General features: G+C 42.0%; 1 protein-coding gene across 1 annotated transcript; it reads right to left on the reverse strand.

Moving 5' to 3' along the window:
- Nucleotides 1-8863: 8863 nt before the first annotated feature.
- PRPH2 (peripherin 2) lies at nt 8864-22996 on the reverse strand. Its single transcript, XM_066611766.1, has 3 exons — nt 22416-22996; nt 12661-12907; nt 8864-9091 (listed from the first exon to the last, which is right to left on the reverse strand). Exons 1-3 carry the CDS (start codon nt 22994-22996, stop codon nt 8864-8866), a joined length of 1056 nt encoding a protein of 351 aa, XP_066467863.1.
- Between the last annotated feature and the right edge of the window lie 1885 nt (nt 22997-24881).

The following is a 24881-nucleotide window of genomic DNA, read 5'->3' on the forward strand; positions in this document are numbered from 1 at the left end:
TGCGAACCCCAAAGATCTCAACAGTCGATGTTCCCATTGCTGTCCTGTCCTTGCATGCTGTGATTCCATCTGAAGGCAGAGGGGGACCAAGGAGCCCCTGTGATAAAGGGATTGAGGTGGCCCTCAAAAAGGCCCATGAAACTTCTTGGGCTCTTAGGGCAGCTGCCATGAATTCCTTGATGTCTAGAGCTACCTATTTAGGGGTGGAAGAACTGGCCAGTGCAGACCCCAACCTATCCAAGACTGCCAAGGATACACTGGAAGAAAATTACTTTGTCAGCAGCCTTTTCTGTCTTATGAAGAAATGTCTGGCTCCAACACTGGGATGTTGACACAGGCTCCCAAGCCAGATTAGTCGTCCACCCCTTTGCAGGAAATAAGCTTTTCATGGAGATACTAGATCCCATTCTTGTTGAGAACAGAGATAAGTAAAAGGCTTTGCCCATTCTTTGAAAGGACAACTCCAAATATAAACAACACCAGTCTTTTTGTGGTCACAAGCAATCCTTTCATCTCAAGGGTCAATGTAAGTTTAGATCCCACTGGCCAAACTCCATTGTCCTTCTGGCAAGTCCCCAAATGCTGCATCCTCTAGCCAGGGCCTGAAGTTCAACAAGGGGCTCAAAGCCTGATTTTGGGTTTACCTTGGAGTCAGCCCCAGTAGGGGATCATCTCCTTGACCTTGTGCATCAGTGGTCAGATGTGATTACCAATGTGTGAGTCTTGGAGTTGGTCACCCTACTCCCTAGAGTTTGTAAAACTGCCAAGGGACTGCTTCCGGAGAGTTCCTGTCTTAAAGGTTCCCCTCAAGCACCAGGCTCTCCCCCCATCGCATGCAATGTTATGCTATTAGCAAGCATTCTTAAGTCTGTTTAGGCAACCAATTTATATATATAAATAAAATATTGTATGGGTGGGGCTTAAAGAATCAAGGGGTGGCACAGCATGTAACCTTGGTCACATATGCTTTAGGTTTGCCACCCCGGTCTAGGGGGTGGTGCTGAATGATTAATGGAAAAGTTGATTATTGAGAAGGGATTTGAAGGACGGCAGAGAGAGAGCATCCCGCAGGTAATCAGGGAGCGAGTTATGGGCAAGAAGGGGTGGAGGCTGTTGAGGGAGCAGAAGATATTTGGGCAGCTGAGAATGGTGAAGCCAGTGAAGAAAAGGTCATGAGCAGGAGTGTAACAGGAGCAGAAAGGTCAGGAGGGGTGAGATCATGGAGAGTTTTGAAAATAAAGACCAGGAGCTTGTGTTGGATATAGGAGTGAACAGAAACTGTCTGTGGACTGCAGTTTCCCTCCCCAGTGTCAGCCATAGTAGGGCTTGACACCCTCCCCCAAACTATCAAAGAAAAATGAAGAATCTTCACAGATTCATTGCCCTCTTTTCTCCTTTTTCAGATGTGAATTATGTGTTATCTGCCCTACAGTGTCAGACTAGTACCTAGTTCACTTCCCCACCCAGTTATGATATTTCCTGGGTAACCTTGAGTCTCTCAGCCTATTGTGAGGATAAAATGGGGGATGAACAATGCTCTGTGCTGAAGTCCTTGAAGGAAGGGTGGAATATAAGTGCAAAAAATAAATTTAGCTCTAGACTTAAACCAACTGAAAACTTAAGGTTGCACACCTACACACACTTACCTGGGAGTAAGTCCCAACTCAGTGGTGCTTTCTTCTCAGTAATCATGCACAAATTGCAATTAAGTATGTCATGAATTGTTCTGGATGATATTGTCTTGAAAAATGTTATTTGACAACCCGTCCGAAGATTGATTTGCAGCTGCCTGTGGAAGCTTAGAAGGTAAGAGCTGTGCTGTCAGGACAGGAGGAGACTGCACGATGATGGGAAAATCTGGAGAAATTGAGGGTTCTATGAGTCTCTCTTGTTGAACAACACTTGTAAAAATCCCATTTGATAAAATGGGGTTTATGGTCAGCCTGCCTATGTAAACCACCTTAAGTCGATGAGGAAGGCGGTATATAAATACTGTAACAAATGGAGAATAATATTCCTGTTCAGGCAGCTAATTTTTTCTTCACTTCTTTGATGATCTTTTTTAGTTACAGGAAAGGAAAAAAATAGCATGAGATGTAGCATCATGCACATGAGTACTTGGGAGATCAGACATCCTGAAACCTGGTCACTGTAGGTAGCTTCAACACTGGTATTAAGAGCCAAAATAGTGTGGTGGTTCAGGAGTTGGACTTAAACTTGGAAGATCCAGGTTCAAATCCATGCTCAGCCATGTCGTTTCATGGGTGACCTTGGGCCATTCACTATCAGTCAGCCTAACCTACTGCTCAGAGTTGTTGTGAGGACAAAAGGAGGGAAGGAATCATGTACACCACCCTAAACTCCTTGGAGGAATGGAGGTGTGAAAAAATATGCCCATAGATTCCATGAGCAGGGTCACATATGCTTGTTCACCCTGTGAAGATGCAGTGTTGTGAAGCAACTTGTATGTATGAATGAGCCACTATAGTCCATCCCACAGATAAGACTTTCAAATCACCTGATGCCATCTCAAACATAACCCTTTTTCAAAGGAATTGGCTCACTCATTCAGTTACAAACTATCATGTAATGTAGGTGTGGAGCACCTGTTCCTTTATATCTCTTACAGTGCATGTCTACTCAGAAGTAAACCCTAATGATTTCAGTGGAACTTTCTCCCAGGTAAGTATGCATAGGATTGCAGCTTTAAGCAGGATTCCCTCATCATGCACAATGCACTTTGAGGATGATAAAAATTAAATTCTTTTGCATTTGTCACCATTGGAACAACAATTTCTTCTAACTGGAAAAATAATGTTGCATTTGAGTTTAAAAATAGACCACTACATTTTCTAACCTGTTCCGTTTGTCAAAACAAATTTGTCCAGGCATTCATCTCTCAGCAGGGAGCTGTTAGCAAGTGACGTAGTTCTGTTTCTCCAGCCTTATCTCTTAATTAACTAACCTCTAATGTTCTCTTTTGAAGAGCATTTTAACAATCTCATGTGATCTCCTAAATTTATTTAGTTAAGGTCAATGCCATCTTTAATACAGGAAAGTTAGCAATAAGCTTCACTAATGCTGAATGATTTGAGGATGCTTTTCATTTATTGTAAACTCTGTTAGTTCACTAGAGGTTATCCTTAGCCTAAAGAGCCGGATATAGCCGTTCCCTGCTTAGCATACACAGAGAAGCAACCATGGTCTGGTATTAGGTGTCCAGAATAGAGGAATGCATGAAGGTTAATCTTATAAATTGTATTAAGGTTACTTAGAAATAATTAGCTCTGATAAAGCTGTGTATACCATCCTCCTGTTAGGATGGTTTTCATGTGTTACATGTATTGGGAGAAAATTGGGGTTTTCACTTATTTGACAAAGTGATTACATTTCTACATTTTAGCAGAAACATATTCACAAAACAGAGAATAGAGCAAGCCTTTTTTGGCATTAAGCCCCTTTTCTGTTTAAGAATAGATTATATGCTATGTATGTACACATTTCAAATAGTCAAAGGAGTCACAGAGGAAACTCTTAGTCAGAAGTTTGAAATACAGGAAATAGCTCTTCTTCCATAAAAGCAGGGTGGCTGCATGACTTTAAGTGATCTTATATCCTGGGCTTGTTGATAGCCAATCATTTCATGTTTCACAAGCCTGATATTAAGTACCAGTTTTTAAAGTCAAAGGTGTGGCTGTTAAGTGCATTTCCCTGAATCAGTCCAGATCGGTCATGTAGTAGGTCTGTACAAGCATCTGGGTGTTCTACTATTACCATCACTATAATCTCAGGGTGTTTGTGTACCCTGAGACACATCAAGGTGCTGGTTTCCACAAACTTTGTCTCCACACAAGCTCAGAGCCTGCATTCACTTGATACCTGTGTAGAGATCACATGCCTGAACAAGCCCTTTGTCTCTGATGGATGGGTGTTTCATTTAGACCCAAATCCTAACCAACTTTCCAGCATTGACATAGCTGTGCCAGTGGGGCATGTGCTGTATCCTGCAGTTGGGTGGCACGCAAGGAGGCCTCCGCAAGATAAGGGAATGTTGCTCTTTTGTTATTGCTATTATTGTTATTGCCAATAAAGGTTTACGGATGAAGATAAGGGAATGTTTGGTTCTTTACCTCAGAACTGCATTGCCCTTACCTTAGTGCTGGAAAGTTGGTTAGGATTGCACCCTTAAACTCAAAGAGACCTCTGCTCAGTGATATGCTTTATGACACCTGTTCCCAAACTGTGGGTCAAGACCCACCAGTGGGTTGTGATGTGATTTTTGGTAATTTGTAAAATTGACAAGCTGATAGCTGACACAGAAAATGTATTGAGCCCTATGGAAACTGAAACAGAGCAGCACATTCACTCATGAGTAGGTGACCACACTTTGGCTCTTGTAGGCCATGCAAAAGGAAATGCAAAGCCACCAGAATGGTCCTGATCATATGAACATGGAGCTCAATAAACACTCTAGAAGGCGGCCCCCTCCCCACCATAGTAAAAAGGATAAACACCGAGGTTTGAGCAGCTGGTAAAGAGAATTTTTTTTACTCTTGTAAAGCTAGATGGGTCCCAACAGAGTGTCATTTTAAAAAGTGGATCCCAGAGGTAAAAAGTTTGGGAACAGCTGCTTTATGAGGTTTGTGAGTTTAATTGGGTTCCAACATGAGTTTCTGGCATGCACTACCCCAGATGGTGGTAATAGTGATGAGTTAGATGACTTTAAAAAAAGAGTTACACAAATCAATGGACAAGAAGTACTGTATATCTAAATGGAATCTCCGTATTCAGAAGAAGTGAGCTTCTTCTGAAGTGAGTTATAAATGCAGTAATGAGGGACTGCAAATAACCATCATGCCCTACTTGTGGGCTTTCAAAGGCTTCTGTTAGCAACAAAATGCTGAACTAGATGATCCTAGCTACAAGCCAATTTTTGTAGTTTGCAAAGAAATATTCAATAGAAGCTAATCAGTTTACCCAGATGGAGTTGATGTATTCTGTCAAGTGTGCACATCCTTTGCACTGCTGTCAGTGAGTGCTGGTGAGCTGTTTATGGCAACTACAACAGTTACAAATGTTGGCGTATGCAAAATGTTGTAGGAAGAGTTACATTCCTGAAACTGGGAACCATAAGATCCATAAACCAGCAGTACTAACTAAGCAAAGTGACTTAGAGTTTAGGAAGGAAGTGACTTATGAAATTGGTGCTCTTTTGTCAGCTTTTGGAGAAAAGACTTGTACGAGTGTATATCTTGAACATGCTTTTGTAAGATAAGTGTATTGTAGGTATAATGGACAATCTTTTAAATAAATAAATAAAGTACAAAAAATAAAGAAGATACAATTTTAGGTGTATACCAAAGATGTTTCAAGTGGACACCCAAAAATAAAAAGAGGGACTGTGTGCTCTTTGGTTCCTGAAGCAACCACCCACAGCTAGAGGCAGTTCTACTATTTTAGAGTTTTGTCTTTATGTTTTAGGTCTTATGCAAGAATTTTAAATGCAAACCACCTTGAGTGCCTTCACAAATAGGCTCTCTCTGTGTGTGTGTGTGTGTGTGTGTGTGTGTGTACACGTGTGTGTGTGTGTGTGTGTACACGTGTGTGTGTGTGTGAAGTTAATAAATGTGCATATTATATTCATTCATTCCACTTATATCTTGCTTTTCTTCTACCACAGAACTCAAGTCTGTGTTCATAGGGCTTCCAGTCAATCACCCGTCCAGTCACCCAATCAGACACAAACCTATAAGGATGTTGCATCATATGCCTTTACACCCTGGTGTAATTAGATTCTCCATTGGCTGCAATTCTGCAAACTGCACTCTGGCAGACAAACTTGAATTTGTGCCATGGACTATGGGAAGCAGAGCCTTGATTGTGGAGCAGGGTTTTTCTTACCAAGGCATTAAGACTGGTTCTATTAACAAATCTTTGCAATCAATGAACATTTGGGAGGGAACAAAAGTTACATGATAACTAAGAGGCACCAATCATGCAAATAAAGAGAAAAACCACTGTATAAACATAATATTTTTCAATATTTTCTTGTAACAGGTACTTTTAAAATATATTTTTGAATATCTACATTCACATTTGCAGATAGCACCTACAAATCTATTTAAATGGCATTTACAATATCATAGAACCTCATGTTTGACAGGGCGGATAGATATTATAAATTGCACAATACAAAGTAATCATGTCAAAAGACCCTCATGAACTGGAAAGCCTTATTTTACATGACAAGTGTTTGTATTCTGCTGTTTTCCTTGTGACCAATTTTCATGACCTCCTCAATGGGCAATCAACACCAATAGTCTGAGTTCCTCCCAAAGGGATGTGGTCAGCAAATCAGATGGAAGTAAGTTCCAAAATCTTGCTTCTCCTTTCCCATGGAAGGCAACATAGAGGTGGAGACTCTCCATTTTCAGATGGAGGAGAAAAGGCATTCATCTAGAAAAATTAACTCTCATTTCCTTAACAGATAATTTCTGTGCTCCTGTGTTTCAATACAAACCTGTTTTCTGTAATCTCTCTCCATATATCTAAACTGAAGAGGGGATCAACTGAGGTAAAGTCCACATACAAAACCTGTGCTTTTGTAAGTGAACTAGGTATTATAATACAGTAGTAAAAGAATATATTGAATTAAAAACAAAATCAGAGCATGAGGGGGACAGACATCATATGAAGTGATGGTCTAAGTCAGCAATGTCTAAGACTGCAATAAGCTTAGATTTGATGCAAGAAATCTTCTAAACTGTTCATGTGATCATGGTAAAGCATATTCTTTGCATGCAGAAGGACCCGGTTTTGACTCCTGGCATCTCCATTTAAGAGAAACTCAGGTAGCAAAGCTGGCAAAGATCTTGGAGAGCTGCCATCACTTAGAGTAGATAGTACTGGCCACGATGGACCAAGGGTCTACCTCAGCATAAGGCAGCTTTATAACTTCAAATGCAACTTGTACCTAGAAATACCTCCTCTTGCTCTTCATCTCTCTTTCTGTAAGTCCATTCTTATTTTCATTTTGTGAAATCCTCCTTCAGCAATTCTTACTTCCTTTTATCACCATAGATCCCCTCTTTCCACACTACTCATAAAAAATCTCTCACCTCTCCCTCATCCTCATCTCTTTCTGTAGATTGTAAGCCTTTTGGATAAAGACCAGGTCAACTCCATCTTCTGCACAATACCTAGGACCACTGCTGTTGCTAGAGGGGTGCGGGGGTTGCCCCGCCCACTGCATGGGGGGGTGACGTGCTGGCATCCTGCACCGGGTGACACAAACCCTAGTGACGCCACTGCCTAGGACACTGTTGGAGTTGGTTGACTGTCAAGAGTAGAATTTTTTGCTTTCTCGAAGGAAAAAGTGAACTGGGAAGTGTATGTAGTATGTACTGTATGTATCAACAGAAAATATTATCTTCATATAGAACAAGCATAAAAATCTCTTTACATAGCAAGTGCGTCCCCATGCTTTGTTCAAGGTTATAAAATTATAAAGTATTTGCTATGATGCACCCTGTTAAGAAAAATATACAATTATGCTGTATCCAAAATAAATTGAATCAACTATGTCTTCCATAGGACATGAGTTGCACACAAACTACCAGACTGAGCTTTTATTATTTTTATTATTATTTTGCAATGAATCTGATTCATTTGATATCTGGATCTTGCTTTTATTATTAGCTTGCACATTTCAATGCCTGGGAAAACTCTCAAACCCAAGTGTTGGTTTCAGCAACTTCTTCATTTGGCAACCAAGCATCACATGTTTACTTCACAAGACAAAGTTTAGTTTTCATACCAGATTAATTTTAACTGGCATGCATGTTAAACAAAGTGCTAGATAAATGTACCTTTCCACTAAGTGAAATATATAAACACCTACCATAAGCTATAGTTTATTTTGGTGTTCAGATAAATGTGATTTTTGTTGGGAGAATGGCAACATGTGACCTGAGCCACCCAGGCAGCAACCATGGAAATACTGGTATCCACCAAGTAGGGAGTTTATTGCTAGTTTAAAAGCTTTTTGGTTGCTTCTATCCTAACATCTGGTTGACCTCTGGTTTGACTTATTTTCCTGTCCTGTTGTTTCTGCATTTGTTACAATGGTTGCAGTTCTTTCTGTGTCCCAGAAAAGTTCTTAAGAAAAATCAGTTTGCTGTGTGTGCAACTGTGTTGATTCCTTTAGTTCTGCTAACAATTCTGCTTCTATTAAATCACAAATTTGTGGTCAGTGCATCAAAGTTCAGTACAACTGCGCTCTCTAGTTTTGTACATGGAAGAAGATATTTATTCAGACTTTAAACTCCTGGCATTGGGAGTCTGTGCCAATAAAGAGTCTTAAAAAAGACAGTTTTCCATTATCTACCTACCAAAGTATATTTAATGGCCTTTAACTTTCCCCCATAATTGATTTTTTTTCCTTTTCAAATATATTTGTAAACTTAAGTACAAAAATATTCAAGCTTAAATTTCCCTGTTTGGCTCCTAATACTGTGCAACAAAACATCAGGTAGTGCTGACCAATTCTCCACATTGTGTTTCTTTTGGAGTATTATTTGAGTTGTGAATATAATACTCCTAAAGTGGATGTATCTGCTTTGAAGCATCTTGTTACGGCCATTTCTCAGAAAAGTTATCAACTGTCTCAACATGTCTACTGTAAGGATGCCTGTGTGTTATCCCAAAGTGTAGTATACTGTATTTGCCATATGTACATAAGTGAGCATCTTGTGTATACAAAGGTATAGCTGTGATGACTTGCACCTTTCTTTCCTTCTGCTTTTTTTTAAAGTGAATATTCACCATTTTCAGTCTTTGGTAACAGTCTTGTCAGCCGAGAAACTCAACTGACGGTTGTGACCACTTGGGTTTTCGCGCCTTCATCTCCTTCTGCACCAGCATCCACTTGATTCGACTTACCAAAATTTTTCAAATTCTCCAGGGTGGATTTGAAAGTGTCTTTCAAGCTCTTATCCAGGACCCATCCTTCACTCTCACATTCAGGATCTTCAGGATTGGTAATGCTCTCCAGAGAGGTATGCAACAGCCGCAGCCCTACCATCACCGCCATCTGGGAGGGACACAGAATGATGTAAGGGTAAATCATGAGTAAGTCAGGCTGGTGTCACAGCCTCCTCTATCAACAGTTTTGCAACTTTGGATAACCAAGGCATTTTTTTCTACATAAAACTGGAGTTTCTTGTAGAGTATATCTAAATAACACTGAGCTTGTTTTTATCCCACTGTATCTTTTTTAACTAGCCAAAAGAATATAAAAGAGCCCTATTAGAGCAGTTCAAAGGCCCACTGTCCTTCATTCTGTCTTCCACAGTGGCCACTTAGATATACCAGGTAGTCCTGGTATAAGATTTTCAGCCCAATCCTAAACTTCCTGACACCTGGAGAAACAGTGGCACTAAAATGGCAACTGCTGTATCCTGCAGGTGCTGGAAAGCCACCAGAGGTCACCCTGGGGGAAGGGGATGTTCATCCCCTTCCCCCAAATAAGGGTGCAGGCACCGCAATGGGGCTTCTGAAGTCTGTGCTGGCTATTTTGCTGGCACAGACATGAGAACCTCTGTGTCAGGCTTTTCAGTCCAACATGGAGGATAGGATCCAGCAGAGGAGGCCTCTACCAGTCCCACGCCCCTCCTGGGTTCGTTCTTCCCACCACCCTGTCCTGCCCCACTCTCCCCTGCCCTAGAACACCTCCCCTCACCCCAAAAGGCTGCACCACTGTTTGGCAGAGGAGCATGCAATGTTCTCCAGGTGCTGAGCCCAGAGCTGGCAATCCCTCCTCCCACGGTGCTATAAACATGCTTTACGCCACATTTACAGTACCTAGTGCCAACAATAGAGCTCAGCACCGGTGCTAATGGCCCACAGGATTGGGCCCTTAGGGCACAATCCTATCTTGTGCTGGAACAGGCGAGTCAAGAGGTTTGCGCTGTTTTCAGCACAGGATAGGTGCCAAAGTGGCTCAGCCAGAGGTAAGGGGAAACTTTTCCCCTTACCTCTGGGTAAGCCACCCTGGTCTCAATGAGTCTCTTTGGACTTGCGCCTTGTCTGAGGAGAGGAGAGTGGAGCAGCTTGAAGCAGGGGCATAACTTGAAGCATAATTGCCGGGTCCCAGCCCGGTCTCCTGCTCCCTGCCTGCCTGCCCCCAGGACCACCCTCTCCCCACCTCCTTCCTGCCTCCTCCCTCCCTGCCTGCCCCCAGGACCACCCTCTCTCCACCTCCCTCCCACCTCCTCCCTACTCACAGAGCCTCCAGCTCGGCCGACGCAAGGCTCGGTGCCTCCATTGGTGTGGAGGTTTATGTCAGCTTCCGCAGGCCAGTGCACCTCTGTGCACCGGTCTAGCTGACTCATGAAGAGGAGGTGTAAACATGCCTTATGGCACCTTTGCGATCCTCCTGGGTTGGCACAAGGGACTTGCCCAAGGAACAGTTTGGATTGTGCTGTTAGTTGAGTAGAATTCTGTTATATTCTACAGACACTTCCTGTTGTTGGCCCTGACATTCAGTTATATACTGGAGCCAAATAACCATCATGGCAAACAGCCAGGGCCAGTCCACCCATCAGCTGTCTCAGCCAGTCACCTCACGCAGCAGACTGGCAGGCAGAAGTGAGCACCCACTTCTAACCATCCACTTGATTTCACACCTTCTCCTCTTCCCACTCCCTGGATTAGAAAAGGAAGAGTGGGACAGAGTGAAAGAAATGAGGAAGAAAGGAGTGTGGTGAGCTAGAGCAGCGGTTTTCAAACTCTCAGGATCGCACCCCACTTCCAGTTTTGTGGAAGTGGAGTGCGATAGCTCCACTTTCACTTTCGATGACCTGGGGAGCCCTGCAGACACTCACGCAGGGTTTCCCACACCCCAGGACGGCTGCTGCAGGGACTGGTGAGTGCATCCCAGTCCCTGTAGCCCCATTAGCAACATGATCCTGGGGATCATGTCGCTGCTTCCCCCCTGCCTCCTCGTTGTCCCTGCCCCTTAAGGGAGCAGAGGCCAGGGCCTTCAGGCTGGGGCATCGTGACACCCCAGTTTGAAAACCACTGAGCTAGAGTATACAAAACCAGGTGGTAGGCAGACTACTCAAGTGTCAGGAGGCCTTGGTCCAGCTCTGCTAACAGCAGATATTTCTCTTGCACCCACAACATGAGAAGATCCATCCTGTTGTTTATTTTTAAACTCTTTGTTAGAAGCTGCTGGGTTTTAGATAAGACTGGAGATGGTGGTGCCCTCTCTTTTTTGAAGCTATGCCTCCAGCTGCCCTTTCACAACACTTGGGAATGAAGTGCAGAGTGGTGAGAGCAGTCCTGAACTCTGACCCAGCAAACTGGCAAAGAAGTAAAAGACAACCACCAACCTTAGTCACACAAGGGAGTTTGTGTTGGCTTTTCAGGAAAACAGCATCTTGGAGTAGCATCTTTCAGTAATTCCCCACACCATTTGGCTTTGTCACCTGCTTCCCTTCCAGATTGTTCTGGGGATCCTAACTGTGATCAAGCCCATTGTCTGTGGGAACTCTGTGGAAGCAACTGCTCTGGTTTGGACATTGCCAGCTGCTCTGCTCCAAGACTGTGGTGAATATAGGACATTCTAGGAGGGTCTGCCCTTTGCCCTACTTCCCCCATAGATACATTATGAGAGAGTGATGCCAGAGTGTCCTCTAGAGTAGACATCTGATGAGGGATGAAGAAGTGTGCCAACGGTTGGAAGATCTACACGTGGAAGATTCCCTCTGAAAACAGTTTAATCCAAATATCCTTATGTTGTTATATACTCTGGAACCTTTTCCCCATTCCAGAGCCCTGCCTGTATATTTTCCAACACTTACCTGTCATTAAGGAACATCTGCCTTCTATACAGGAGCACTGATCTCCTTTTCTGATTCCCAGACTCTATCTTTGAGCAAACCTATAGCAAAAGGTTCATCCACCAGGGATTGGAACCATGCCAACAACAGTATGTTTGTTGCCCTGACAACCGAATGGGTGGAAAGCCTGGATATAAATCTGTTAAATAAATAAATGCACTAGTAGAGACAGTGTTTCGCACAGGTCATTTTTTTAATGCAAACCATGCATCTGCATTGACTTTATGATCAACAGCCCATCTATAGTGCCGAGGGCACGAACCTTCATGCTAAGGTATGGTGAATGAGGTCTGTGTGCTTGGTGGCAGTAATGTTAGGACCACATCTCTTCCACTCTGTCACTGGGGCTTGCACAGCCTTACTCTTTCTGGTACTTATTATTGCTTGTTCTTGCACTCCTTTTCATTCTTTTTAATTCTTTTCATTCTGGTCTTGAAAAAGATACAGAAACTGCCATGCTCAGGCATTTATTTATGTCATTTAATTAAAAGATTTATATCCCGCCTTTCCCATGCCAAAGCAAATGCATTAGCACTTGTTTTTTGACTGCAACGTGCTTCACAAGTATTAACTTGATGCTACCCTTACAACAACTCTGTAAAATAAGGATCATTAACCCTGTCTTGGAACTGGGGCTGAGAGGAGCGGCTTACCTAAGGGTACCCTGTGAGTTCATGGAAGAGGCAAAAATTGAACCAAGAAGGTCCTGATTCACAGTTAGTTGCTTTGTGGTCACACTATACCAGCTCAGCATTACCTCAAAAAGCCAGACCAGGAGCACAATAACTCCCATGGAATTCATCATGCCGCTGTAATACTTCAGCAGAGCCTCCTTGCAGCCTCGGTTCCATAGATTGAGCTCTTCTGTTTGAAAGTCGTAGCTATAGTGTGCGGAGTTGTTAGAGACCTGGTACTGGATGCATGGCCGTGGTGAGCTTGGGTTGCAGCAGCTGAAGGGGACGCCATCCACTAAGTATCTGCCATCCACGTTGCTTTTAATGCGGCTGTAAACGGGCAAAGAATAATGAGCTGTAAACATCAAGATTCTGCTTACTTACAGAGGTGAAAGTATAACCACTGGAGAAAGGGGTCAAAATAGCAAGTGTCCATGTTGTGTTTCCAAAAGTGTTTCCTGTTCCTGTTCATTTACAGTATGCCTAACCAGTCTCGTGTCTCTGTCTGTCTTTTACAAAATAATGTATATATTTGGTATGCCTTCATTCTCTTAGAAAGTTTAGGTATTCTAAATGGATTCATCCAGAGTATCCTGGATTCCCACGCACATTAATGCCAGTCAATCAAAGACTTTTTGCCAAACCAATCCAATGGAGTTATTACAAGACTTCATCACCTTAAATGACCCAGTTAAAAGAAACAGAAAACAAAGGAGTTGCAAATAATTTGTATGTTTAGGGTGCCTCTTAAATACATTTGTATGTTTAATTCCAATCAATGCATTTTTACTCCACTGCTGTGGGCACCCAAGGTTGCTTACATAAAATTAATTATAAAACTATATAAAAACAATGCAGCAATAAAACAGCAAAAAGCCAGAAGCCAGCTTTTTATTGTTGCATACTGCATGCTGCAGCAGTTTACAACATTTGCTAAAATTAGCTTGGTTCTCAGTTCCTGAGCAGCTTCAACAAAGGTTGTAATGTTGAATGCAATATATATCTTTCAGGTGGACAGAAGTTAGATTAGTAATGCAGATTCCAGCACCCAGTTCCCTGCTAAATATAATATTAATAAGGTAGGCCAACTTTTCTCTTGAGACACCACAATTGTTACAGGGAGCTCAAGAAAAACTAATCCGTGTTAAAAAGGACTGCAACATTTAACTGATACAGGTCCAACCTTGTTATACACTGATTTTTTTATTTGACTCAACATGAATGGCCTTCCCCAGAACATGTGAAAGAAGGCTAAATGGCAGTGATTATCACCCATTCTTTCCCCCTCACTGTGGCTCCTGGTGATGGGAGGGATTGCTTCCTCCTAATGAAGCCTAAGTGCCTGGAGAGAGACTGATTGCCTCTGTGTGCATTTCAAAAGGTCAGTAAGGTTGTTTTTAAATCACAGGAGCAAAGGGACTTTGTTCTTTAAATTGATTTGCTGTAGTGCATTTTTTATCATCCTTGTGAGTTCTGAGAAGGGAGCCCTCACAAGTAATGAGACACAACCTGTACTCAATTATATAATTAATTTAAAACACTTCTAAACTATTAATCAACCTAAAAAGGTGCCCCAATTATTAATCAATGTAATTAATATATTCTAAGATAATGGCTGCCGTGACATGCTCATACATCTACATACACAGCTGCACTCTGAGGCAGAAGAGGAGGAGAGAAGAAGGAAAAGCCAGAAAGGCAAACAGTTACCACCACCACCTCTACCTGCTGATGCCTTTTAAGGTGAACTGTGCACCTGCCCCCCAGAGAAACAGAAAAATGCTGTTTGATCGTGATGATGAGGGGAAGGCGGAGAAGGAAGAGAAACAGCAGCCAGGCAGGCACACCACTCCCCTCCCTTTACCACTCCCCTTTACTTTTGTCTTCTACTAATGATTAGGAAAACAATATAAGCCACCTTGGGCACCTCCCAATGGGGAGGAAAAGGTAGAGATATACAGTGGGTCCTTAGTATCTGTGGATTTAGCATCCATGGATCCTAGATGATCCCATGCTTCAGAGGGCCTCCAAGACGCGACCAGAAGCCTCTTCTGGTTGTAACCAAGCGTGTTCTGAAGCTTGGGGAGGCCCGCAGCCCAATCCATGCCTCAGAACACCTCAGAACACCTCTCCAACATGAGTGGAAGCCACTTTTGGTTCACAGACACAACTTCCTGTCATGTCCAGGAGATATTCTGAGGCAAGGGAAGGTCCATGAAGTGGGCTGCAGGCCTCTCTGTGTCTCAGAACACCTCCTGGACATGACTGAAAGTTGTATATGTGAACTGGAAGTGGCTTCTGGTTGCATCGGAGAGGTGTTTTGAGGAGGCAGGGAAGCCCATGGCCTCCAGAAGGCTCAGTGTTGATGCCCTGTTGCATCAAAGGACCCCACCTTGCTGAAGCCTCCACACTCAACTGCATGGACCAGCTCAGCAGAAAGGCCACCGCTGAGCTGTGGCCAGCACAGGCTGGTCAGCCACCAGTTGCCTGCACCAAATGCTGGGCTGGGAGTTAGCGCCCCATGATTTGCGAATGGGCAACTGGTGGCTGACCAGCCTGTGCTAGCCCTGGCTCAGTGGTGGCATTCATGCAAAGCTGGTCGGGTGTGGAGAATTCACCCAGGTTGCTGATGAGACCTTTGGGGCAGAAGGTGTTGGGCATGGTGGGATGAGATGGGGCAGGACAAAGTGCAGCAGGTGTGACCACTGCTGGGGGCAAGCAGCATCGGTTCTTACTCTCCCTCAGAAGTGTGGGGCATCCCAGTTAAGCCGCATGCATCTGGGACCCCACCAGAAGCTTCAAGCTTCATCCAAGTTGCCAATGGGAGGGATTGGCTCTGCTGCATGTGCCACGTGGAAAGTGTCCGCGTGCCACTACTGGCACGTGTCCCATGAGTTAGCCAGCCCTGTTCTAAGCTGACAACCTCATTCTTGCTTTGTTTACATGAGGTAAATGCCAAGTTCTTCTAACAACCAACACAATCCCTTGAGTCATTCACACATAATGCTTTTCGTCAACTATTTACATCTAGTCCCACTCACTCAAATGCAATAACACAACGAGCTGTTTCTGTGCATAGTTACTCCAAAATGATCAAAAACTTTCCCCACTGTTTCAACAGCCAGAGCCCCTAATTTTCTTTTACAGTATAAACTCTCTACAAGCTCAGTTGTTTCATCCACACAAAGATTGTGAGGCAGTTGCCAAAGATCACCTAGTGCACTTTGTGGAAGAATAGGGACTTGAACCCAGATCTCCTGTATCAAGTCTGAGTACAGTAAATCTACTATGTTGAATGCAGTTCATTAACAGTGAACAGTCTCCTTAAGTTTATTCACTAGACATCTTCCTTCCTCATTTCCTTCGACCTATGAGGAAACCCTGCTGCAGGCTTGTAGTTTGCAATGCCTGCAACCCTGCAACACCTGCCAGGGCGTTGTATATAAGCAGGCCAATAAACTTGCTCACTTAATGATACCTGTGTGAAGCCTGAATTCAAGATTAGGGAGCCAACTCTAGGGGCCCAATCTTATCCCCTGCTAATCCACAGTGCTGCTGAGATTTTCCTCCCCTACCTCCTCATAGGCTGCCTGGCCTACACTGGGACTCCTTGGACCTATGCCAGCTATTACTAGTATTAACAGTATTAAATACTGTTAATAATATTACTACCACTACAATTTAATATTTTTTTTACTACTCAGCGGCTTCCTATGCAGACTCTTATCAAAAATGGGAAGAAACTACTTGGGGGGGGGGGAGAAGAGATTTCATAGTATAGGAAATTTCATCATAATAATTTGTTGCTGGGGGACAGGGCATTTCTGAAAGTGTGGGTGTGTCTTGGGAAATGTGGAGGAAGTGGAAAGCTTATTTATAAATTTATGTGCCACTTTTCACCAAATACCGTAAAGCAACATACAATGACTTTAAAACATACAATAAAACAACAAAACGTAATTAAAAGAGCATCTTACAAAACAAGAGAGCCAGATACAGATTGTCATAAAAACCATTTTCCAAGGTGGACAAACAGCTAGTCTGGATTGAACATCCTCCAAATAAGGTTGCATTTGCCAATCCGTTAAAGATTAGATGGGAGAAAGCTAGACTGGCCTTCCAAGGTCTGGGCACCATGTTGCATGTACCTATTAACTGCATCTTGCATGGAAGCAGGAGACAAAGTAAGGTTTCTTTGGCAGATCTTGGAATGTGAGCTGGAACATGTGGAAGGAAGCTTTTTTTTAGTTTTATGTACTTTTGATGCTGTATTCCTTGAGCAGTGTGACAAAAATGTTGCACTAGAGAATCACACTGTGATACAAAACTATGCTTTGTTCACCTGACAATATGTCATCAATATTGAGATTGACACTCACCCACTGCAATAGGTGAAATGGCCAGCTGTGCACTTCATGAGGCCTTATTTCCAAGCAAATGCTCTTTAGAAACCACCTGCTTCCACCTCCCACTGACTAGAGACCCGAGGAAGGGGGTTAGAATCTGAAGCAAGAACAACTCTAGCAACTCACACTAACAGCATTTGAAGAAGGCAGCCCCCGAAAGCAAAACTAGGATAATGCTTATCAGGGACAGAAAATAGGGATTGACCCTGTGAAATAGGAACACTTGGAGGATGTATGTTTCCCAAACTGTATTCCACATCTGACTCTTCCTGTGCTTTTCTGTTACCACTGGTTTATTGTCTAGTGCAGGGGTGTCAAACTCATTTCATACGGAGTGCCACATAGCATTCATGATGCCTGCTGAGGGTCAGAAGTGATGTCATTAGGCAAGAAGTGATGTCATTAAACAGGTCATAAGTCGAGGGCAGGTCTTGAGCGAACAATCATGGAATTTTCTATGACCCTTGGTTAAGTCGGGGGTTAAACTTAGAGGGGTGTCTGACTATAGTTTTGTCTGATTTTACCCCAGGCCAGGTCCTGAAAAATAACCTACCACTAATTGTTACCTAAGAACTGTAGCCTCTAATTTATTAAAAACATAGTAAAAGATCATAAGATACATTTTTATTCTTTTTAAATTCTGGTCTTCACCACCTTTTTGTAAACACTATCAGAGTAAGTGCACTGTAAACAACATACCAGTAAATCAGTGGTTCCCAACCTGGTATTCATGTACTCCCAGGGACACTCAACAGGACCTTTAGGGGTACTTGAAAAAGAATGGAATAATGGTAGAAAAAGGCAGGTCATGCTCCAGAATACCTTGCAAGGACCAGCAAGGCAGGAAGGGAGGTAGCTAGTTGGCTTTGAAAGCCCCACCAACAGCTAGTTTTTGGTCATCAATTCATGTATGAACCAGTGATTGAAAACCAGCACAGTAAAAAAGCTGAAACATAATATGGAAAGTGATCAATCACCCAGAATTTCTCAGCACACTTCTGGTGCAAAACAGTGCAAAGGCAGAGTCTTCTGTTCCTCAAACAGATAAAAAGAGAAAACACTGTGATGAATACATGAAGTCTGGGTTTTCATAGAGAGGAGATGTGTTGGCAACCTTCAGTCTCGAAAGACTATGGTATCGCGCTCTGAAAGGTGGTTCTGGAACAGCGTCTAGTGTGGCTGAAAAGGCCGATTCGGGAGTGACAATCCCTTCCACACTGGGAGCAAGTGCAGTCTTTCCCTGGTCTGTCTCCCTGGCTATGGGCCTTCCTTCTTTGCCTCAGACTGTTGGCCAAGTGTCTCTTCAAACTGGGAAAGGCCATGCTGCACAGCCTGCCTCCAAGCGGGCTGCTCAGAGGCCAAGGTTTCCCACCTGTTGAGGTCCACTCCTAAGGCCTTCAGATCCCTCTTGCAATGTCCTTATAGCACAGCTGTAGATGAGGGCATGTATTATTACAAACATTTTGCTAATATGAAGGGTACAATTTATTATTGCCAAGGGATATGCAAGTGAAAAAGGTTGGGAACCACTGCAGGAGAACCATGAATCAAATCCACCTTTAAGGTGTCTGGTGTGTTAAGCCAGAAGCTCTACATACAACATACAACCCATAACACATAACTGAGAGTGTGCAATTCAATTCACAGCAGAGAGATGCAGCTGCATATATTTGCAACCCTTTTTACTCAGAAGTAGACCCACTGCTTTCCATGGGTGTTATTCTTAAGTAATGCTGCATTGAATTGTAGTCTGGGAATTGTTACTTCAAATGGAAAGGGGATCCCATCCTGGTGTTGAAAAAAAAAAGACCTTTGCCAAATGCAAAGCCTTTGCAAAAGGGAATCAGGTTGCAGCAACAAAAGGGAACGGAGGGGAATAAAAGGTTAACTTTGGCTGGAACGTCCCAGGAAAGTACCTAAGCTTAGCAGAGAAACAAAACTGTTCAGAGTTGAAAGACTCTGCCCTCTGATCGACCCGGAGATAAGGCGAAGTGAGAACTGGAGCTTGATTACTTGGCAAAAATTTCAGGTACTATACCTGAGTATCTATGGTACTTTTGGATCATCATTTAATTACATATTATCTCACTCTTTCTTTAACATGTTTGGATAGTTTTACACGTAGCTTCTAGAGAATTTCGATCCAGAATAACTCCCTATTTCCACCATTGCTATTGGATTAGGCAGTACCCAGACCAATAAGTTGAGTTGGTAGTGATGCCCTATCTCTGGGAAGTCAATATTTTTGAGGACGCCCACGCTTTTAAGCAGAGCATAATCTTGTTTTCTCCTCATGCCTTGCCCTCCTGCTGCCGATGGATTAAGATCAAGCTCACAAATCTTCCAATAATGCTAGCGTGGTGAACATCTCATTAGGTTTTCTTGGCTAGTTATTTATATCAGAAGGACATGTCTTCACTTCAACTTACTCCCTGCTTTCAACAAATAAGTGTTTCACATAGTAGCATTGTTCAAAATTTCATAAGCCAAGAAAAGAACTTTTTTGCACCATTTCATTGGTATAACTGGCTACTTCGAGATTATAAAATTGTGGACCAGGTCACTGGTACCAACAGAAATAAAAGAAGAACAATTTAATAAATCATCAAAATTCAATGCCCCCAAACAAGCAAATCAATTGCAATGCACAACCCTGAACACCATTTAATGCACCACTTAAAAGCTGCTCAGCCATTTCCTGTTTTAATGTAAGTTAAGAACAGGCTGAATATACTTGAAACATATAAATTAAGCTAAGCGCTACACTCCTGCTGGAAGATCTCATGTTTAGGTTCAAAAGAAAATTAAACCCTGTTTATGCATTATATTAAATGCATATACAATCTATGTACAGTGTACAACTGACTGTCAATCTGCATGTGAGTGCATTTATTCACACACGTTCAATATGTGTACAGCAGTACATGCGATCTGGACTCTCCATTTTTGAGGGGCCCTGTCCCCCTCTTGAAATGAATGCACATAAAGTCAATCACATGGAAATGTGCACATACATATAGACACAGACAGACTACAGACTATAGATAACCCCTTAGTTATGCTTCAGTTCACATAATTGTGCAAAGGAATATCGTCTGTTGAAATCAATGAGATTAAATTAGTCCCAACAAACCCGTCCTGCTGATTTCAATGGACTTAAAGCTGCAATCAGGCTATAAGGCTATACTCACAGTTACCTGGGAGTAAGCCCCATTGAACTCAGTTGGATTTACATCTGAGAAGACATGCATAGGATTGTGCTGTAAATACACTAACTTTCTCTGGATTGGGACCTTAGTTCTTTTTGATCTAATAAATGAATGTGTTTCTGATGTTTTTGGAAAATATCAAACAGAGCTGGAAATTGATATTTTCTTATACAGTTGCTCTCGTGGCATTAATGGTATTTCCAGTCAGGCACATGAAAATATGATGTCTAGAAAAGATGTGTGTTTTCTGAAAGGCATTAAACATATTGGCATAAGTGTGATTTATTCAATCTCGCCAGCACTGTCTTTCAAGGAGCTTCATTTGTACAAGGTCTATTGACACGAATGGTGCTTCTGCACCTGCTGGGCTATGCCCAATAATATTAGTCTTAAAAGAAAACTAAGATATGAATGTCTGATTATTAAATGAAAACTAAACCTGAATGGCCACATTTTATATAGGTGGTTGGTTGGCAACCTTCAGCCTCAAAAGACTATGGTATAAGCCTACAGCACCCAGTATTCCCAGGTAGTCTCCCATCAAGGCCTGACCTTGCTTAGCTTCTGAGATCAGACAAGATCAGGCATGTGCAAGGTAACAGTTGCTGCTTTTAGAGTGAAAACCCTGGACACAGATGAAGAGTCTCATTTCTGCAAAGCCCTCATTCAATGGAAACAGCCATCCTGAACTTTGGCTTTTCACCTTTAATTTTACAAACCCTTTGTGTGGTGCAATATGATGGGCTACATTCCTGTGCTATAGGCTGTGATGGCAGGACAGCCTAGTGCTTTTTTCCTTTTTAATCCTGATATTTCTAGTGAGTCACTAATTAGAAAAATCCCTTAATCTCTTTGACACCAATTCTCTGTGACACCAATTCTCAAACTACAAAATGGGGACTGTGCTACTCATGTACTGGGCTCATTTTTCTGTGATTGCACTTTAAATTTGCTAGCTAAAGCTGTAGCCCTTTATGTAGCTTATTTGTGCATGAAAAAGGGATGGGGACAACCTATTTTCTACTAACCGAACAGTAATGCTTTTTGCTCAGGGTGCCTTGTAGATGTTACATTCATCTGTTTTGAGGCATTCAAAGGCATAACAAAAATGAGATGCTCAACTCTTGCTTGCAAAATTAACTACATGGAGGATCCATTCCTGCCTTTAATTTTTGCTCAACATAATTTATTAGAAAAGAAAACTCTTCATAAGAAAACAGGTTTATATCATATTTCAGTTTCATTATTGTAGTACTTTATGAGGCAAGATAAGTAACTAATGCATTCCATCAATGGTGTAGCATACTGCAGATAACAAAATGAAATTGAGATATTGCAGAAACTACCATCTGCCTTTATGAAGTTAGCAGGGACAGAAGCTGATGGTCTTGCTGAGATATATAATTACTGAATTCTACACTTTCACCTGTAAACCAAGAAAGCCCCAAACTAGCTATGATGTCAGCTCTAGGTCAAGAAAATGCAGAACACAATCAAGAGGAATGGAGACACCAAACACTGTTTTAAAAAAATAGTTTTTTGTTATTATAACTATATAATATCCCTTTACTAAATTTTATAGTGAATTCTAAGATATTTAAGCAGCCAATGGCTCCACATCAGACCCCTTTCATCATTTGATGGCTTGGAGGCAGGCTGTGCAGCATGGCTTCTCCCAGTTTGAAGAGACACTTGGCCAACAGACTGAGGCAAAGAGGCAAAGAAGGAAGGCCCATAGCCAGGGAGACAGACCAGGGACAGACTGCACTTGCTCCCAGTGTGGAAGGGATTGTCACTCCCAAATCGGCCTTTTAAGTCACACTAGACACTGTTTCAGAACTACCATTCAGAGCACGATACCATAGTCTTTTGAGACTGAAGGTTGCCAACTAACTAAGCAGCCAATAAACTAATCTCTTAGAGAGTTTGAAAAATCTGGTCTTCCTGATTCCCGTCATCTTCACTACCATCTTAACTACAAAACAAAGAATTATTTAATTCTGCCACTAGCTTGCTATTCACAATAAAGCTTTTTTAATTGAAAAAAATTGGAAAGAACTATGATATTGACCAATTCATAGTTAATCAGAAGTTCTAAAAACAAAATGTTTACAAAAAGTTGCATGAGAGGCACAAAGTGTATCACAGATGATACTGAATTTAGATTCTGATCATAGGTATTCCAATGTCAAAGCATGTATTACATTATATTGCAGGACTTACTCTTTCACTTCCTTTGAGGCAAAATCCAAGTATCTGTTGCTGATCCACTGAATCTCAAACCAGTCTCTAAAACCATTGTTTCCACAGCATTTGAACTCTATCTGAAGTAAGTCAATTGTCTTCTTCATGAAGCACCTTCCTGGAGTATCTGTATCTCGGTAGAACTTCATACCACTTTTTAGCCCTTGTGCTAGTGTACTTTCAAGAGAACCCTTCCCCAGAAAGCAAGTAAGAGCGACAAAAAAAATGAAGAAGTTAAAAAAGAAACACAACACCAGGTAAAGTTTGAGGAGAGGCTTCCACTTTGCAAATTTAGCAGGATCCAGAGAATCATAGCATATCTTGCCAGCGAGACTGTTGAACGCGCAGGCTAGCAGACCCAGCAATATCAAAGAATTGGGCACAAAATGGCTTTCAGAATTGTCCATTACTTCACTTCGCTTCCTGAGTTCAATTTTCAGGAACAATCCCATGGAGAAAACAATGATTCCTGCAAATACTGAAAACCAGTTCATGAGCCATAGTCCTTGTGCAAGTTTTACCCTTTTCTTCTGGTTGAACTTGACTTTCATCACAGCCATCTTTTCAATGTCAGATGCAACCAAACTCCACGGAATTAATCCTTTTTTGGAACAGGAGGAAATTTAGGAGGATCTGCCACTATTCAGGCCTCGAAGATTCCAAATGGCATCGCTCTAGTTGAGCCATTGCTGGGCCCTTCCATCTTGATCATCCTGAAGTAGGAGATGCTTGCACAAGTTTTCTGTGGAGCAAGATTAACAAATTTCACATAAAATCTTTTTTGAAAGATTATTGGTAAATAGCACCTACAACTATTTCTGGTGGCCACTTCCACGCAAAGGAAACAGTTTCAAGGTTTCAAATGATTAAAGCTGGATCTACAGGACGTCATTCTAATACTAATCAGCGTGATCCAATTTAGAGAAATCTCTGCCAGCCGATGAGCTGTGGAAATAATCCCCCATCTTACTATTTGGTGGACTTCTATCTTCATATGATACTTTGAAGTACAGCGAATGTACAATACAATTGAACACTAAGGGGTCAAGATGTTCCATCTGTGGAAAATTATATTGGGGCAAGGAAGAGGAAATTGATTCACTAAAAACTGCTTTAACAGAGTGGTTGCTATATAAAAACTACATAAATTGTTCCGCTGAAGCCGGTAAGACCATGTTGACACTTATCCTCTGTCATTCACCTTGAATGACATCTTCCTGCTTATGTGTTTTTTGGGGTGGAATTAAGGTCACTTTACAAGTCAACTAAATTCTACATTTGAGGAAGCCCTAAAAACAAAATATACCAGTCCCCTAACTTTGACAACCAGCAGTATACTGAACCATCAGGGAAATTGTATCAACCATGGCCAAAAACCTCCAAAAATATTGTTTGTGTCATGAGTAGCTTAGGGGCTAATCGTGCTGGGCCAACGGTACAGGAGGACTTGCTAAGGTTATAAGAAGAAATATCACTTGCACAGTGCAACACCAAGGATGAAGTTGTTCCACTGATTAGGAAGGGAATCTCTGTTCCAACGTCACCACTTAAGACAGAAGAGAGCTTTTATAGATCTTGAGAACTTCAACTGGGTGTTCTGATGGTGGAGGCAGAACTCAGAATATAGGAGTGGTTGTAATTGCTTTCATTTTGTGGACAAATAATTGGAAACTGTCTCAGTTATAGCATTCCCTTGTACAGTTATACTATCTCTCTTGTATCTATACATATCCCTGCATTTGTCCTAGCAATACTTAGCAACACCACTGGTCTCATGTCTGTTTGAAAGTTTTTGCAATATAGTAGCATTTCAGAACCAAGGGATGAATAAAAAAGTGGCTTCTGAAAAGCTGAAATGAGAGGGCTCCAATCTTTGCCCAATCAATTGCCAAAAACTATTCTCCCAACTGACCTTATGTCCCCACAGAAAGATCGATGGGCAATAACATGAAAGAGTTCCAACCTGGCTTTGTTGGTGTTTTTTTGTTTTTTTTTAAAGTCCTTCATTGTTATAATACTGAAGTTGGTTTATTACATATGTTTTAGCATTTTCTAAGTTGTTTTGAAAATCTTGCCTTATATCTTTTACTGGGATGTAATTTATTTATTTTCACTTTGGATAATTTAACTGAGACATTGATCTTCAAATACCTTGTCATTCTCTAATAGAGATATGCATTATATTTTGTAGCAATTTTTAGTGACAAGTGAAGGCACAATGATGCTGACTTGCTGTAATTAATCTGGAACACTGCCACTTCGCCATAGACACCCAGCAGTTGTCAGACTTGGGATGCTTCCAACGGATCAATGAGAAAGCAAGCCATGTCACTGGCAAATGAATTACATGAAATTCATGACTTACATGAAATTATCCTGCAGTTGTTATTTGTTTAATTTCAGCAGATTCCCTAAGAGCCCTTGCAAATAATTCCATGCCTGTTG

Source organism: Tiliqua scincoides, chromosome 1, assembly GCF_035046505.1.
Source record: "Tiliqua scincoides isolate rTilSci1 chromosome 1, rTilSci1.hap2, whole genome shotgun sequence".
In the NCBI taxonomy this organism is placed as follows: Eukaryota; Metazoa; Chordata; class Lepidosauria; order Squamata; family Scincidae; genus Tiliqua; species Tiliqua scincoides.